The 16,035-nt window shown below is 32.7% G+C and overlaps 1 protein-coding gene across 1 annotated transcript in view; it reads left to right on the forward strand.

Annotated features, from left to right (window-relative positions):
- The window catches only part of atp9a (ATPase phospholipid transporting 9A), a 52,371-nt gene that overhangs the window by 21,412 nt on the left and 14,924 nt on the right, over positions 1–16,035 (forward strand). The window contains exons 15-24 of the mRNA XM_039652659.2: positions 1,091–1,252; positions 3,042–3,134; positions 3,244–3,327; positions 6,789–6,959; positions 7,284–7,382; positions 8,727–8,816; positions 10,357–10,501; positions 11,080–11,144; positions 12,511–12,666; positions 14,225–14,289. Of these exons, the coding sequence (XP_039508593.1) occupies positions 1,091–1,252; positions 3,042–3,134; positions 3,244–3,327; positions 6,789–6,959; positions 7,284–7,382; positions 8,727–8,816; positions 10,357–10,501; positions 11,080–11,144; positions 12,511–12,666; positions 14,225–14,289 (1,130 nt within the window). The remainder of the gene's footprint in view (positions 1–1,090; positions 1,253–3,041; positions 3,135–3,243; positions 3,328–6,788; positions 6,960–7,283; positions 7,383–8,726; positions 8,817–10,356; positions 10,502–11,079; positions 11,145–12,510; positions 12,667–14,224; positions 14,290–16,035) is intronic.

Raw genomic sequence — 16,035 nt, forward strand, 5'->3', positions numbered from 1 at the left:
TTTAAACATTATTTTGCTAACAATTAATACTATTTGACAGTCTGAACTAACCTGTGATTAAAAAGATAAAATAATCTGAACTTTTTTTTTTAAAGGAACTTGACAGTCTTAAGGGGCTACTATTCTCTCTGTGATGTCATTTCCTGTTTCATGGGTTTCTTTTTATGTGCCAATAACATTCCTGCTTTGTTGGCTCTACCACACTGTCTTTTATTTGGTGAATTAAAGTTTTTAAAATATAATTTTAATATTTTTTTGAAGAAAAAAAATAAGACTTAAATATTTTTCTTTTATTTTTTTATTCAGAAATTGAAAACGTTCATATAGAAAAAAAAAAATTCAAATTAAACATAATTTTTGAAGAGAAAATTCAGACTAAATATTTTTTTCTGAAATTTTTTATTTTTTATTTTATTCCGAAATTAAAAATGTTCATTTATAGAATAAAAAAACAAACAATGTTTTTAAAATATGAATATTTAAAAAATATATATTTTTATGGAATTTTTTTTTAATTCAGAAATTGAAATTATTATTATTCATTGTTTCTTTTTACATGAATAGATCTGAAAACACACAGTTCTTCTCAAAATAGCTTGGATAAGCCTCATTTGTTTGGCCAGTTTTTCGGCAGCAGTCCGCCCATCTGGATACTGTGAGATATGTTATTAGCAGCTAGTCAGGGAGGGCATAAGAAATCAGGTTTTTTGATCTCTCTGTAACCCTTGGTCTGGAAGTTATTGGGCAATAACTTCTGCCTCCCAGAAATACCCCCCTTCAGCATCACACTAATGGATGGCATCTGGTTTGCCTTTATCTTTACGTTCCCTGAAGAGAACATGTTCATAATTGGTGGCTCATTGCATACTTGCATTTTCTGCGCCACACGTCCAGGAAACGAGTCGAGATGTTAAACGAAATGGTTCTGTGTTTGATTTTGAGTTTGTGGCACGTTTAAGTAATTTGCTTACAGTGTAGACGAGAAGCCCGACTTCCTGTTTGTTTATGACACATTGTTTATGGAACTCAGCAGTTTGTAAATGTATAAATGTTTAATCTATTAATGTTATCTGTGTCTCTCATGCACTAGGTGTCTCTGGTTCAGTGGACGGAGAGTGTGGGACTGACGCTGGTCGGCAGAGATCAGTCTTCTATGCAGCTGAGGACACCTAGTGGACAAATTCTCAACTTCACCATCCTGCAGATTTTCCCCTTCACCTACGAGAGCAAACGCATGGGCATCATAGTGCGAGTGAGTGTGGCATGCTGCAGTTTTGGATCATCTTGAAACCGAAAAATCGGTGTCTGTAAACTCCCTTAACTTAGAAACTGACTTGTCTGACATACAGAAGAGAACCACAAAATCTGAGATCATGTGAAAATCTGGATGAATAAATAAGGGAAATGGGTATTAAATTAGAAAAATGCTAAATGTAAGCATTTTCACTACTAGTCTGAGATTTTGAAGCTGCATTTTTGTAATTATTTGATATATTTTGTCATGTTTAATGGGTAGTTGATGGTTTTGATTTTTTTCTCTCTAATTTTTGTATAATTGCAGGCAAGTTGACCTCATATTAATTGAGAGATTACACATTTGTACTTAAAAAAAGTCACCACAGGACAATTATTGAATAATTATGGTGGACAAATAATTGTGTTAACATTTGTTAATGCGTCGGACTCAGCATTTATAAATGATTTATTAATATTTATTAATAATAATTTTATTAATATTAATACATTTTATTAATCATTTATTAATATTGATTTTATATTAAAAAGACTTACAGCATTTATTAATCTTGGTTTATGTTAATTTCTAAATATACTAATGCATTTTTTTAAATTTTAGCTTCAAGTTAATTAACATTAGTTAATGCATTATGAACAAACATAAATTAACAATGAACAATTTTAAGATTATAAGTTTTAAATGAATTATGAATTTACATTGACAATTTAAATACAATTATTAAATTTAATTAATGTATAAATGAATTTGAAAATAAAATAAATGATAAAATAATGCATTTTAAAAAATGTTAGTATTAAGTTAATTAACATTAGTTAATGCATTATGAACAAACATAAATTAACAATGAACACTATTAAAATTACACATTTTTAAGATTATAAGTTTTAAATGAATTATGAATTCATATAAAATACAATTATTTAATTTAATATATGTACAAATTAATTTGAAAATAAAATAAAATGATAAAATAAGCTGGATGGATACATGAACCCTCACAATTCGAATATAATGTGATTTTGGCAATATTGCCTTTAAACTTTCCCTAATGTAAACATAACACTTCGATCAAACTAATGTGATTAAGCTCGTAATCATAGTAACCAGAATAGCATTAAACTGTGGGATACTCCGATTTTAATCACAATAAACAGTCATGTAGACGCCTTAATCTCATGACCACCGCTCTGACCAAAGTGTGCATGTGCTTGGACGTAAACGGATGCCGTGTGTTTTTCACACAACTTTATTCACATTATTCTCTGCTACTTATCTTAGTGACTGGCAACTAGTATCTTTTGCACTGAAACAATTGCTTTAGAGAAGTTGGAAATGTAGTTTGTACTCTACCCTTTTAAACAATGTGATAATTGAAGATCAGCCCCAAAATGATATGACTACTAGACTGGCTGTTATCTGAGAAAGTTGTGACCCTGCCCTGGGCTTGATGACTAACTCTCCCCGAACAAACTCTCAGCTATTGTTGTTGGCCTGGACTGAAGCCTGTATCGGCGTTTCAGGAAATCAGCAAATGAACCTGGTTTCCTCTGCAGAATCCTTTACATTTTAAAACACCTTCAAGGACGATCAAAGAAAAGCCTAAATTAATCTCCCATGATGCTTGGAAAAAACAGCACGCTTACCTGTGAACCTTTCCTGTTTTTTTTGGTACATTGAGTATCATTGATCCTGCTTTCTAGTGTTCCCATATTCCTCAATGTCCACTTTATGCATAAATCATAAATGATGTCTTAACCAAACACATTCTGCTTCTGTTTATTAGGATGAATCCACAGGAGAGATTACGTTTTACATGAAGGGTGCTGATGTGGTGATGGCTGGTGTTGTTCAGTACAACGACTGGCTTGAGGAGGAGGTAATTTCACTTTTTTCAAAAAGATAAACAAATACTAAATGATATTTAAGTTATGCTTATGCCAAGATGACTTGTATGTTGAGAATTAGTTTTCTTTCTTCTTTATCAGTGTGGCAATATGGCCAGGGAAGGTTTGAGGGTGCTAGTGGTGGCCAAAAAATCTCTAACAGAAGAACAATACCAAGATTTTGAGGTGAGTTTCCAACACTTAGTCATTAGAAAGTCCGCTATGTGAATAAAATGTAGGGGTTAATAATTTGAATTTTGTTTATGATCAAGAAAAATAGATGTGGATGTATCTTATGTTCATCAAGGCTGCTTTTATTTGATTAAAAAACAGTAAAAATGGTGATATTGTGAAATTTTATTACCATTTAAAATAACGTTTTTCTATTTGAATATATCATAAAATGTAATTTATTCCTGTGATCAAATTTTTAGCATCATTACTCCAGTCTTCAGTGTCACATGATCCTTCAGAAATCATTCTAATATGATGATTTGCTGCTCAAGAAACATTTCTGATTATTGATTATTATCTTTATTTATTTAAAACTTATTTGTGGAAACTTATACATTTTTTTATAAATTTTCAGGATTTTTGGTTGAATAGAAACTTCAAAAGAACAGCATTTATTTGAAATATATATATTTTTAAATATTATATATGTAGTAATAATAATAATAATATATAAGATAAATATAATAAAAAAATCATAATTATATAATTAAATTAGGGCTGTCAAACGATTAATTGCGATTAATCGCATCCAAGATAAAAGTTTGTGTTTGCATAATATATGTGGGTGCACTGTGTATAATTATTTTGTATATATATAAATACAAACACATGCATGTATATTTAAAAAAAAAAATTATTTATATTTAAAATATTTATATATAATATAAATGATATATAAATCTATATACAGTATATACATTAAAATATGTCTTATATATATACAAGCATGTGTGTGTATTTATATATATATATATATATATATATATTTAATAATTATACACAGTGCACCCACATATATTATGTAAACACAAATTTTTATTTTGGATGGGATTAATCATTTGACAGCCCTAATTTAATTATATAATTATGATTTTTTTATTATATTTATCTTATATATTATTATTATATATAATATTTAAAAATATATATATTTCAAATAAATGCTGTTCTTTTGAAGTTTCTATTCAACCAAAAATCCTGAAAATGTATAAAAAATGTATAAGTTTCCACAAATAAGTTTTAAATAAATAAATAAAGATAATAATCAATAATAATAACCTAAATTAAATGATTATAAACGGATATTGTAAAAAAAAATATATAAAAAGTATTTTAAAAAGAAAAGAAGACAATATAGGGAAATTTACTCTTGGCTGTACATCTGATTTACACGTCACCAAGTCTTTCACAGAGAGTTTCAGGCACCAGGAGAAGGTTACGACTGGCTGACTCTCAAATGACAAATATTTTGACTCAAGCTATACGAGCCCTACGAGTTTGATTAAACCATCAAAATATGAAGAAAAAAGTTTTTAAAAATACATATTTTAAATATGATGGAAGAAAAAATACTAAACTTAATAAGGTTAAATTAATAAGCAAAAAAGGCAAACTACAGCTACAGGTTTTATTATACTATGCAAAACAGGAAACCTCATACTCATAATGCATGCAACCTAATCAGTTTTTAATATTTTGTTGGTTCTCTCTTGTTTAAACAGTTAAATGCAAATAATATAACATATTATGTTGCATTATTAGAATTGATTGGCTTATCAACCTTTAAAAGGCAGGAGAAAAGACACTTTTGTTCTTGATCATCAGGCCGTAAATCCACTTGAGCTGAAATCCAAATATTTTGGTGCAATATCATGTTACTGTTGCTTGGTAATATGACTATCCCAATGAAATATGTGGGCAATTTGTCAATTTTTCTTTTCAGCCTATATCATATAGATGGATTTAGATTTCTTGGTGTTAATGTTAAAATTAATGTTTTATTTAAAAGACATTTGCTGCATTTTAACTTGCTTGTATAGTGTGCAATGTAAAACAGGGTCCTGAGAACCGCTGGTATAGACAGTGACCTTTGGATGTTTATAACTACAATATCCAGGTGCTGATCTATATTTATCCGGATTAAACGTTTCCTAGCAACCATCCATCGTCAACAGTAATTGTCATAAAGAAATGTAACATGTTTTCCACAGGGAACACCCCCAAAACGAACGTTACCCCGCCCACGCGCTCAGAGAAAGAGTTTTCTTCTCACAGGCCCACGTTCCCACTCTCAAAGCTGAAGTGTGTAATTGTGTTTAAGCGAGTGGGCGGCAGTGACTCACCAAGTGTGTGAGTCACCAAGTGAGAGTGTGTTCCTGTGTTACCCGCAGTCGCACACATTGTTTGGTCTTTATCTCACTGTGATTGTGGGTCGTGGCCTCAAAACTGCGCTCTGGCTTCGCTCAACAGAGTGGCAAACCATTTTGAGGGGTCGTTTGAGTCATTTTGTCATATTGACACTGATTATTTGACTGCCGATGCCTCTGGTTTGGAGTATCGGGGGTCTAAACTTTCTCTTTTGACATGTCTGATATGTTTTGCTTTGAATTCAGGAAAAAATACTGAGCAGTGTTTAGAGGTGAACTTTAGCTAATAACCATAACAGTTATAGAACATGTGAAAAACATGAACAAATGTAATGCACAAAAAGATATTGTTAGATCAATATATGTTTGTAGACTGAAAAATACTATTATAACAGTATTATAAGTAATACATTTTATAAGTAATATTTAATATTCATTTTGTCTAGTGTGCTGTCAAACTGATTAATCACAATTTAAGTTTGTAAATAAGTATGCATATATATATATATATATATATATATATATATATATATATACTGTATATGCCTACACACACTCTCACACATATATATTTACAAACTTTTTAGTTTGCAATTAATCACGATTAATTGATTTAATATCACTAATTTTGGCAATAAAATTATTTTATAATAATTTTTTTATTTGTTATAATAATAATAATAATTATTATTGTTATATTATTGTCATTGCTACTATAAGAAATTATTTTTTATTTTTATTATGTATATATAATGTATTTAATGTAATAAACACACTTGCCTAATTCGCCATTTAAGGCATATTATTTTAATAGTTAGCCCCATAAAATGTTGTGTCTCTCCTTAAAAGAGGGATTACATATAAATGAAATATATATGCAAGCATTATTTATATATATATATATATATATATATATAAAAGTGATGTATGGAAATTTGTCTCTAAATATAATCACATTAACTCCAAAAAACATCAGATTATTTATTATACTACTTACTGACAGCATTTATTTTGGAAACAGTGACTGCTACAGTGAGCAATTATGACAGCATGGATTCATTAAAATGTACAAGAATCATGGGATTAAATCTAAATAAATATATTCTTTAATTATATTGAATAATTAATACTCAAGATTAAATTTTTGGTGTATAGTTATAAGTAAGTTATAAGTATAAGTATAATTATAAGTAAACAAGCCCCTTAACATGATGTAAAATAAATGTGTGTTAATATGTTGTGTGTAACATGTCATGTGTGCCGCAGGCTCGCTACATCCAGGCCAAGTTGAGCGTGCACGATCGCTCGCTGAAGGTCGCCACAGTGATCGAGAGTCTGGAGATGGAGATGGAGCTCTTGTGTCTCACGGGGGTGGAGGACCAACTACAGGCCGATGTCAGACCCACTCTGGAGATACTGCGCAACGCAGGCATCAAAGTCAGTGTCTGCACGTACAACATGCGCATACAATGAGATTTTAATGAGCTACGGAGCACAATGCGCCAAAAATAGATGCATTCATCAAAATGTCTTGACATGCAACGCTCAGTTGGTGGTTGCAACTGGTTAGGACAGAAGCTCAATGTGATTTATCAATGGTTTGGAATTGAAATGCACTATATAGTTGCATTTCTACTGTCTGTCACATGTAGAATTTCACTGTACGCTTCTAAAATGGTTTGTTTGTTGACGTGTTGTCAAAACAAGCGCTTGGGTTCATCAATGTCAGGCCTAATTTAACGAAACCTGTTCTTTGTACAGGTTTGGATGTTGACCGGGGACAAATTAGAGACTGCAACCTGCACAGCCAAGAACGCCCATCTAGTGACCCGCAATCAGGACATCCACGTGTTCAGGCCTGTAAGACTTCTTATTTCAACCTAGGTCATATCTTGCACTTCTAAAATGATTTATCAACTGATGCAATTTAAAATAGCTGTTTAATGTGTTTAATTTATTTAAAGCATGAATAATTAAAATTGTAACATTTTTAGCATGATTAATTCAGTCTTCAAAGTCCTTCAGAAATCATTCGAATAGATGCATTTCTTATTATTGTCAATGCTGAAAACAGTTGTGCTGCTTAATATGTTTGTGGAAAACCATGAAACTTTTTTTTTTTTCGTGACTTTGATGAATAGAAAGTTCAAAAGAATCTTTTGTTACAGTATAAATGTCTTTGCTGTTACTTTCGATCAATTAAATGCATCCTTCCAAGTATTCATTTCTTAAAAAAAAAAAAAAAAAAGAAATCTTACTGACCCCAATTTTTTGCAGTAGCGTGCATGTAAAAATTCACTCATTAAAAAAAAGTGTCTCCAACGCAAAAGTGGTCCAAAGCTTGATTGAGTTTAGTCGCGTTCTGAGAAGCAAACAGGGAAAGTAGCATCCTGTGCCCTCTCTATGTGTAACGTGACTCTACGAGCTGTTGTGGAGTTCCCATGTCACAGAAAGACAGGCCGCTCTGAGGAAGGTTGAATCTTCCCCACAGCAGCGGTTCCTGGAAACAGAAGACAATGGCTGGCACAACATGAAAACAAGCACCTCGTTCCCTCTGGATCGAAGAGGCATCTGGATTGGCTTCCTCGTGGACACAAATGGCATCCAGATAGAAGTCTGGTGTGTTTAAAATTGACAGATGAATTGCACTGGTGCGAACGTCCAACAATTAGAAAACATCCTCCGTTGGCGGGGAGCTTCGGGTAGATTTATGGGAACGAAATTGGTTGTGGTTCATGCTTTGGAGATAACTAAAAGGGAATTGTTCATGTCATTCCAAACCTGAAACCTGTGTGATGTTTCTCGTATGGAAAAGAGCGGCCTGACCATTCTTACTAACTTCTCTTTTAGTAGTTCACAGCAGAAAGTAAGTCATATATGTCTGAAAATGATTTGTTTACTCCTTTAACCTTTCAATCTAACATCTCAAGAAAGCCATATCTGCCCAAAGCCATCTGTAAATACAAAAACAACAGTTACTAATGGTGAACTTCCTGTGTGAAACTTGCAGACAGCAGGCAATGTAAACCTCACAGTTTAGACGGTTGAGCTGATAGCCAGTTGAATCTGCCACGCAACTGACAGCTGAAGTTAAAGTCTTGTGATCTTAATGTGGTTCACCGCTTAGATCATTATCCGAGTGGCTGATTGTGTGTTTGTATGAGAAAAAACACTCCTGATGGTGATCTCTCCCATGTGTTGCAGGTAACCACTCGAAGCGAAGCTCACCTTGAGCTCAACGCCTTCAGGAGGAAACACGACTGCGCGCTGGTGATATCGGGAGACTCTCTGGAGGTAATGTGAGCCCACATGTACACATTACTTTTGAATGAACCCCTTACACTTTTAGGAGCGTAACTCAACCCGCACTGTCTGTGCAAGAGACATTGAAAGGAAAGCGTATCTTGAGCTATTACTTTTCGGACACTTTTGCATCGGCAAGAACCGCTCACATTTTCATTCGAAATTTATATGAACTTGAATCAGAGTACTGAAAAATCTGTAGATATGATAAGTGTAAAAAATTACATTTACATTTTACATTTATTCATTTAGCTGACGCTTTTATCCAAAGCGACTTATAATTGCTATATATGCCTCTGGAGCAACTAGGGGTTAAAGGAGTAGTTCACTTTTAAAAAAAACTTTTGCTGATAATTTACTCACCCCCATGTCATCTAAGATATCCATGTATTTCTTTCTTTAGTCGAAAAGAAATTAAGGTTTTTGATGAAAACATTCCAGCATTTTCTCCATATAATGGACTTCAATGGGAACCAAACGGTTCAAGGTCCAAAAGACACTTTGCAAACTGTTCAAAGGGCTTTAAACGATTCCAGACGATGAATAAGGGTCTTATCAAGTGAAACGATCGCTCATTTAATAAATAAATTGCAAAGTTTAAGTTTTAAAAGCTCAAATGCTCGCCTTGTTCTGTACTGTGACGCACGTTTTTGACTAAATGAGCGAATCTTTTTCCGAGTCGTTTGGTTCATTCAACAAACGAAACGAACAAATTGACTCGGAAAAAGATTCGTTCATTTTGTACAGAGCAAGGCGAGCATTTACATCATACTATGAGTTTGTTTACCACCGAAATGACTTTGAAGCTGTTATATTAAGGTACAATTCTGGATTTAAAGCCTGACGGGATTTAAACTTTGTCGGCAGAAGATCCAAATTTAGTTTGAAGATGAAAAACGTACTAAGCACAATGTTTCTCACCATTCCTGATTTCTAACACACACTTTGTATATTTGTATACGTTGGCTCACTTTTCTCCTCTTGTATTAATATTTTGTTTGTTTGTATGTTCATTTGTTTGTTTGTTTTGTTTTTTCCTTTTGCTTTTTTTTCTCTTACTGTTATGTTTGTTTACTTGTACTCATTTTTTATATTGATTCCTTAATAAAATTACACTCACAGCGTTCAGTGTGATCTTGCGGCTGTCAGAGCGTTTGTCTGACGTCGTTCTTATGTAAATTGCGCTAGCTTATTTTGTGCGTTAGATTGAAAGATCTGAAAAAGCCCTTACATAGACCTTTCTATTGAAGAAATCAGGACAAAAGTGACGGATTAAAACACCAGGTGTAAACGGGATTGTCTCCCTCGTCTACTCTGATCCGATCGACTAAAACACATCTTAATACCAGGTGTTTCATTTATAAAAATTAAAAATTTTTATTTATTAATCACATTATGTGGATTTTATATTCTGTTCTGAGTTTTTTTTTTAGATGTCTCAATGTTTGAAAGTTTGGTCAACAGCTTGATTCATTTATTTATCCTAAACATGGAGTTTTTGTGTCATTCTGTGTCGTTGTTGCTGCTGCAGGTCTGTCTGAAGTATTACGAGTATGAGTTTATGGAGTTAGCGTGCCAGTGTCCGGCCGTCGTGTGCTGCCGCTGTGCTCCCACACAGAAAGCTCAGATTGTACGTCTGCTGCAGGAACGCACCGGCAAACTCACCTGTGCCGTGGGTGAGTACGCAGAAGCCATTGCATTACATATATGGCCCACTTTCAATAAAGGTCAATGTTCTCGCGGGTGAAATTTAACTCCTTTAAATGAAGTAATAAAAAATATCAGCATTATTTATCTTTATTAATAAATATAATAGGAATGAACAGCTATAGACATTTGCTATAATTAAATCATTGTCCCCCAGTTTCACAGACAATGCTTAAGCTAGTCCCAAACTAAAATGTTTGAGCTGTTTTAAATGAAAGTAACTTGCACTGAAATATTGTTTTGTCTCAAGATGCACACCAGAAATGTTGTTTTTTTTCTAAGGCACGTTTATAAAAGCTACTTAAATGTCCCACTTAAATGAAGGCCTAATCCTGGCTTATCTAAACCCTTTAGTGCTTTCAATATCATCCAGTTCAGGCCATTGCTGATATCTGGAAAAAACTAAGCATTAATACATAATTTTCCATTAAACGTTTAATCTTGACATGTGACATAACATCAGTTTTATTGCGCTTTCATAAGGTCTCAGTCTGGGTCACGACACCAGCTGTCACTGGCTCATCGTTCACTGTTTTCTCTTTCTCAGGGGATGGAGGAAATGATGTCAGCATGATCCAGGAAGCAGACTGTGGCGTGGGAGTGGAGGGCAAAGTAAGAGCTACCAGTTCCCCGAGCAGCAGCCCTGTCACACACACCGTCACCTTTTTCCGGAGTCTTCCCTCCATCTGCGCTCAACACACTCCGTACACAGGCTCTTTTCAGACCACTGCTGAGAGACTCTCACATTTCTTACATTTCATGGCACTGAAAGCATGTAAAATGACTCCAAACGTTTTCACGCAACAGCTTCCCATGACTGATTTACAGTGTGTTAGTTTTAAATCAAAATTCACTCCGTTTATTTTCTAAATAGAAGTTTCTGGTCTTGTTATTTTGAAGAATACAGTGTCTGTTTATATATTTAATTGAAATAACTATCTCAGCCCCCGAAACAACTTTAATTGGTAATCATATTTTAATAATTTTTATTTCACTTAATGTGTGTCTTTTAACCTCATTATTTTAATTTAAAGTGCTTTGAGAGATGCAACTTTTAAAGACACTATATAACATAAAGATTATTTTTATTATTATTATTATTATTATTTAGCAGTAAGGCCATGCTGTATTTGGTGTATTAGCATGAAAATATTAAAAAAATTAATTTGTCCAACTAGTTTAGCTAAATTGAATTTTTCTTATTTATTTAGATTTTTTATTTATTTATTTTGAGACCATGCTTTTTGTTAATTAGATTTTAACAACCAACCAGTCAGTTAATGTGTTCTGCTAGTTTATCTAAAGTTTTTTTTTTTCTTATTCGTCTAGATCTTTATTATTATTAATTTTATTTTAATTGTTCGGCTAGGGATATAATGTATATGAAAATATCTAGCTGTATTGACCAATCAGGACCATCCATATTAATATCAGAAAAATATGTCACATTACAGATGTCAAATACTTTACGAATGGCACATCATATTATCCTAGTCAGGACAATCAAAGATTTCAAAATGAGTACAAAAAACTTTTTTTTAAAAACTCTTCAATTGACACTATAGTTTAGTTCAGGAAAGTCTGATTTCAGGAATCCCATCCTGAGATGGACTGCCAGTTTAGAAACACTTTTAGACGTCAGACGTTTTATGAGTCTAAATGTACCTAAAATACTACAAAGCCAAAGTTGACCCACTTGTGATGCGTCAAGCGAGCTTTCCTGGTCATCTAAATGAGACGTTATGGGAAGGTTAATTGATATTGAGTCATTCATGACTAACACAGTAAGCCTTGATTGACTTTGACGTGGTTAGATGGGACGTTTTCAATTTTTGCTTTACCCAGTCACTCCTAGACTACCCAGTGATCCAAAGATGCTTAATATAGCCCGGCTTAATCTAGAAAACATTGTTGCTCATGGTCCAAAAAAGCGTGTGTGAGCGCTCTGACCTGTTTGTTTATTTCTCTGCGTGTGCAGGAAGGGAAGCAGGCGTCTCTGGCTGCAGATTTCTCCATCACTCAGTTTAAGCACTTGGGCAGACTGCTCATGGTCCACGGCAGAAACAGCTACAAACGCTCCGCTGCACTCAGCCAGTTTGTCATCCACCGGAGTCTCTGCATCAGCACCATGCAGGTAGTGTCTGCTCCAGCAATTATCCACCGCAAGCCCATCAATCACAGTAGCTGCAAATAAACAGTGTAGTGTTGAAGGTTTCAGGGCTTAAAAAAATAACATGTATTGGTCAAAACTACACACACACGCATATATATATATATATATATATATATATACACAGTGTAAATATATGTGTATATATTAGGGCTGTCCAACGATTAATCCAAAATAAAAGTTTGTGTTTATATAATATATGTGGCTGCACAGTGTATAATTATTTTGTATATTTTGTATTATTTTGTATATAAATATACACACATGCATTTATATTTAAAAAAAAAATTATTTATATATAAAATATTTATATTTATATATAATATAAATTATATATAAATCTATATACAGTACATACATGAAAATATTCCTTAAATATATACAAGCATGTGTGTGTATTTATATAAAATAATTATATACTGTGCACCCACATATATTATGCAAACACAAACTTTTATTTTGGATGCGATTAATCGTTTGACAGCCCTATGTGTGTGTGTATGCAGTGTGTGTGTGTGTACTGTATATATATATATATATATATATATATATATATATGTATGTATATGTGTGTGTGTGTGTGTGTGTGTGTGTATTCTATATTAATTACTAATTTGGTGTGTATGAATTATTTAAATATTGATTACAGTTTTTATAACACTAACACAAAAATAACTCCAAACTACCATGGTATAATTATTATTATTATTATTTATTTTTATACATATAACCAAAATGTATTACCATAGTTTTTGGAGATACACCATGATTTCTTTACATAATTTAAATTATTTTGGATGAGGAATCATAGTAATACCACAATTTTTTGGATATGTCCCATGGTAATATTGAGATATTTTATTTTATGTATTGCATATAATATTTATTTATATTATTATAATAATTATATTTGTTTATGGATATAATACCTTGGTAAAACCATCATTTTTGCATGTGTACAATGGTAATAAAATATACAAATTATTAAAGAAAAACAAAACACTAAACTTGTCAGTATTTATCTGACAAAATTATATATTAAAAAGGCAAACTACAGCTATGTTTTTTGTCTTTTGTTTTTTACTATGCAGAAAAAAATGCATACATTGACTACAACATAATCAGTTATTACATTTTTTAAATCCTTGATTATGTATGTTCATGATTTCTTTGCATTACAGCCTGACAAAAAAAAAAAGTCCACCCAATTTGGCAAGTTTCATAAAACAATTGACTCCAAGCACAACTATGTAATATGCTTACAAAAAAAAAATGCTGTAACAAATTTATAATAATGGTGAAGATATTGCCAGACATCACTTTTGGCCACTGCTGTACAATGAAAAAACACGGTTGTATATGAACATGGTAATCATTTAGTACCGTGGTATATATCAAAGTACATACAGTATGTATGCCATTACTGTACTATTGTACGACTGCAGCACTTTTCTGACTGGACCAATGAATATAACATGCCTTCTATTTCTGCTGATGTTATTCTTCCCATGTGTCCTCACAGGCCGTGTTCTCCTCTGTGTTCTACTTTGCATCTGTTCCACTTTATCAAGGCTTCCTCATTATTGGGTGAGTGTGCGGGTTATGATGACTCATTTGCACTCGATGAAATCTCTCTGGTATTTCAGCCATGTGTTTCAGACAGCTCTGACATTAGAGGATCGCTGAGGGATTTGTTCCATCTAGAGTCACGGTCACTGAGCTAGAAGAAGATTGCCAAAGCCGATGTCCATCAAAAGGGTCTTTGTGAAGCCTGTAGTGAACAAGGGGTTAAAGCGGACAGGCTCTTCTAATTCAGTGAAGATGAGTTCAGGACAGGGAGAGAATAAAGTGGAAATTTCACCCACACTAATACAGCTGTGAATCTAGATCCATCACTTTGACTTTCTATGCATATGAAATATATGTGGGTGATTCTGTGGTAACTTGTAGAAACCAGCAACATTGTTCTACATTTGGTGCTTCTTACTTTTATTAACAAATAGATGTCAAAGCTTGATTTTTTCAATTATTGCCTCAAAGAATTTCCCTGGCTTGGAGTAGTTATGAATTTTTTTAGATGTGTAAAATATACATATTTCTAGCTAGAAATTGTATTTTTGTGAATGCAAACATCATAAAATGATTTTTAAAATTCTTGTCCGGTGATGATGGATAATTGGAAAATCATTGGTCTGATTGTTTGGCAAGCGAAGACAATCACAAAATGTTAAATAGCATAAAAAAAATAACATGAAAGTATAATTTTAAAAGTCTAGAATGCATTCTTTATCAAAAATAGCAAATGTTAAGCCCTATTTGGACGGGATTAGTTTCCTCGGAGGACGAGAAATAAATTTGTCACACGTGTCACACATCCAAATCTACTATGTCTGTGTTTTTCTCACACAACCTCCAGAGCAATTACCTACTGTTTTTCTGGGATCTCAGTGGTCATCTGAGAAATCGAATCTGTCTATGATTGCTAATATTGTGTTTTTTGACCTACCTGAGCTACCGTCTGCGCATCATTATTTACCATGCTTTTATTTAAATCCAAAATGGATGGTATCCAACGAAAAAATAAAATGATGAAATTAATAAATAGAGAAAAATCGCGTAAACCGCTAAGACCGCCTATTTTAGTATCGATATCAGGTAAGAGCAAGATACTTGTCTAGATTTTTCTGCTCACTTATCCAAGTTTATTATAAACGGCCACTTCATATGAAGCATACTTAAATAGGGCTTTTATAATAAATTAGAAATATATATATATATATATATATATATATATATAAATAAATAATTAAAAGTGTGTTGCACTCAAAGAACAGGTGAAAAAACTCTGAGATTTCAGTCCCGTCTGAATCAGTGCAAGAAATCACAGACGTGGAGTGATAAGAATAGCAGTGATTTAGAAAACCAGTCCCATCCAAATAAGACGTTAGTGGAAATTTTGAGGGTTGTTTTTTAATACTATTGTTTTATATAACCACCGTTTTAAAATTTGGGGGTCTGTAAGAATTTAATACACAAAAATAATACTTTAATTCAGCAAGGCCACATTAAATGGTTCAAAGGTGACTGTAAAGACATTATAATGTTACAAAAGATTTCTGTTTCAAATTAGGCTTGCCGCGATAGACGGTGTTGACGGTGTTACCGGTTTTAAGCCCCATCACCGGTGACATCACTTTCCCACCGTGACACCGCGATGTCTTGACTTTTTTTTTTAAAGTATTCGTTTTTGCTAAAATATTTATTTGAATTAATTAAAAATAATAATTTTCAATTATTTAGTTCTGAAGAGAGCATTATAATTAAAAATGAACT

Source organism: Pimephales promelas, chromosome 20, assembly GCF_988280905.1.
Source record: "Pimephales promelas chromosome 20, fPimPro1.hap1.1, whole genome shotgun sequence".
Taxonomy (NCBI): domain Eukaryota; kingdom Metazoa; phylum Chordata; class Actinopteri; order Cypriniformes; family Leuciscidae; genus Pimephales; species Pimephales promelas.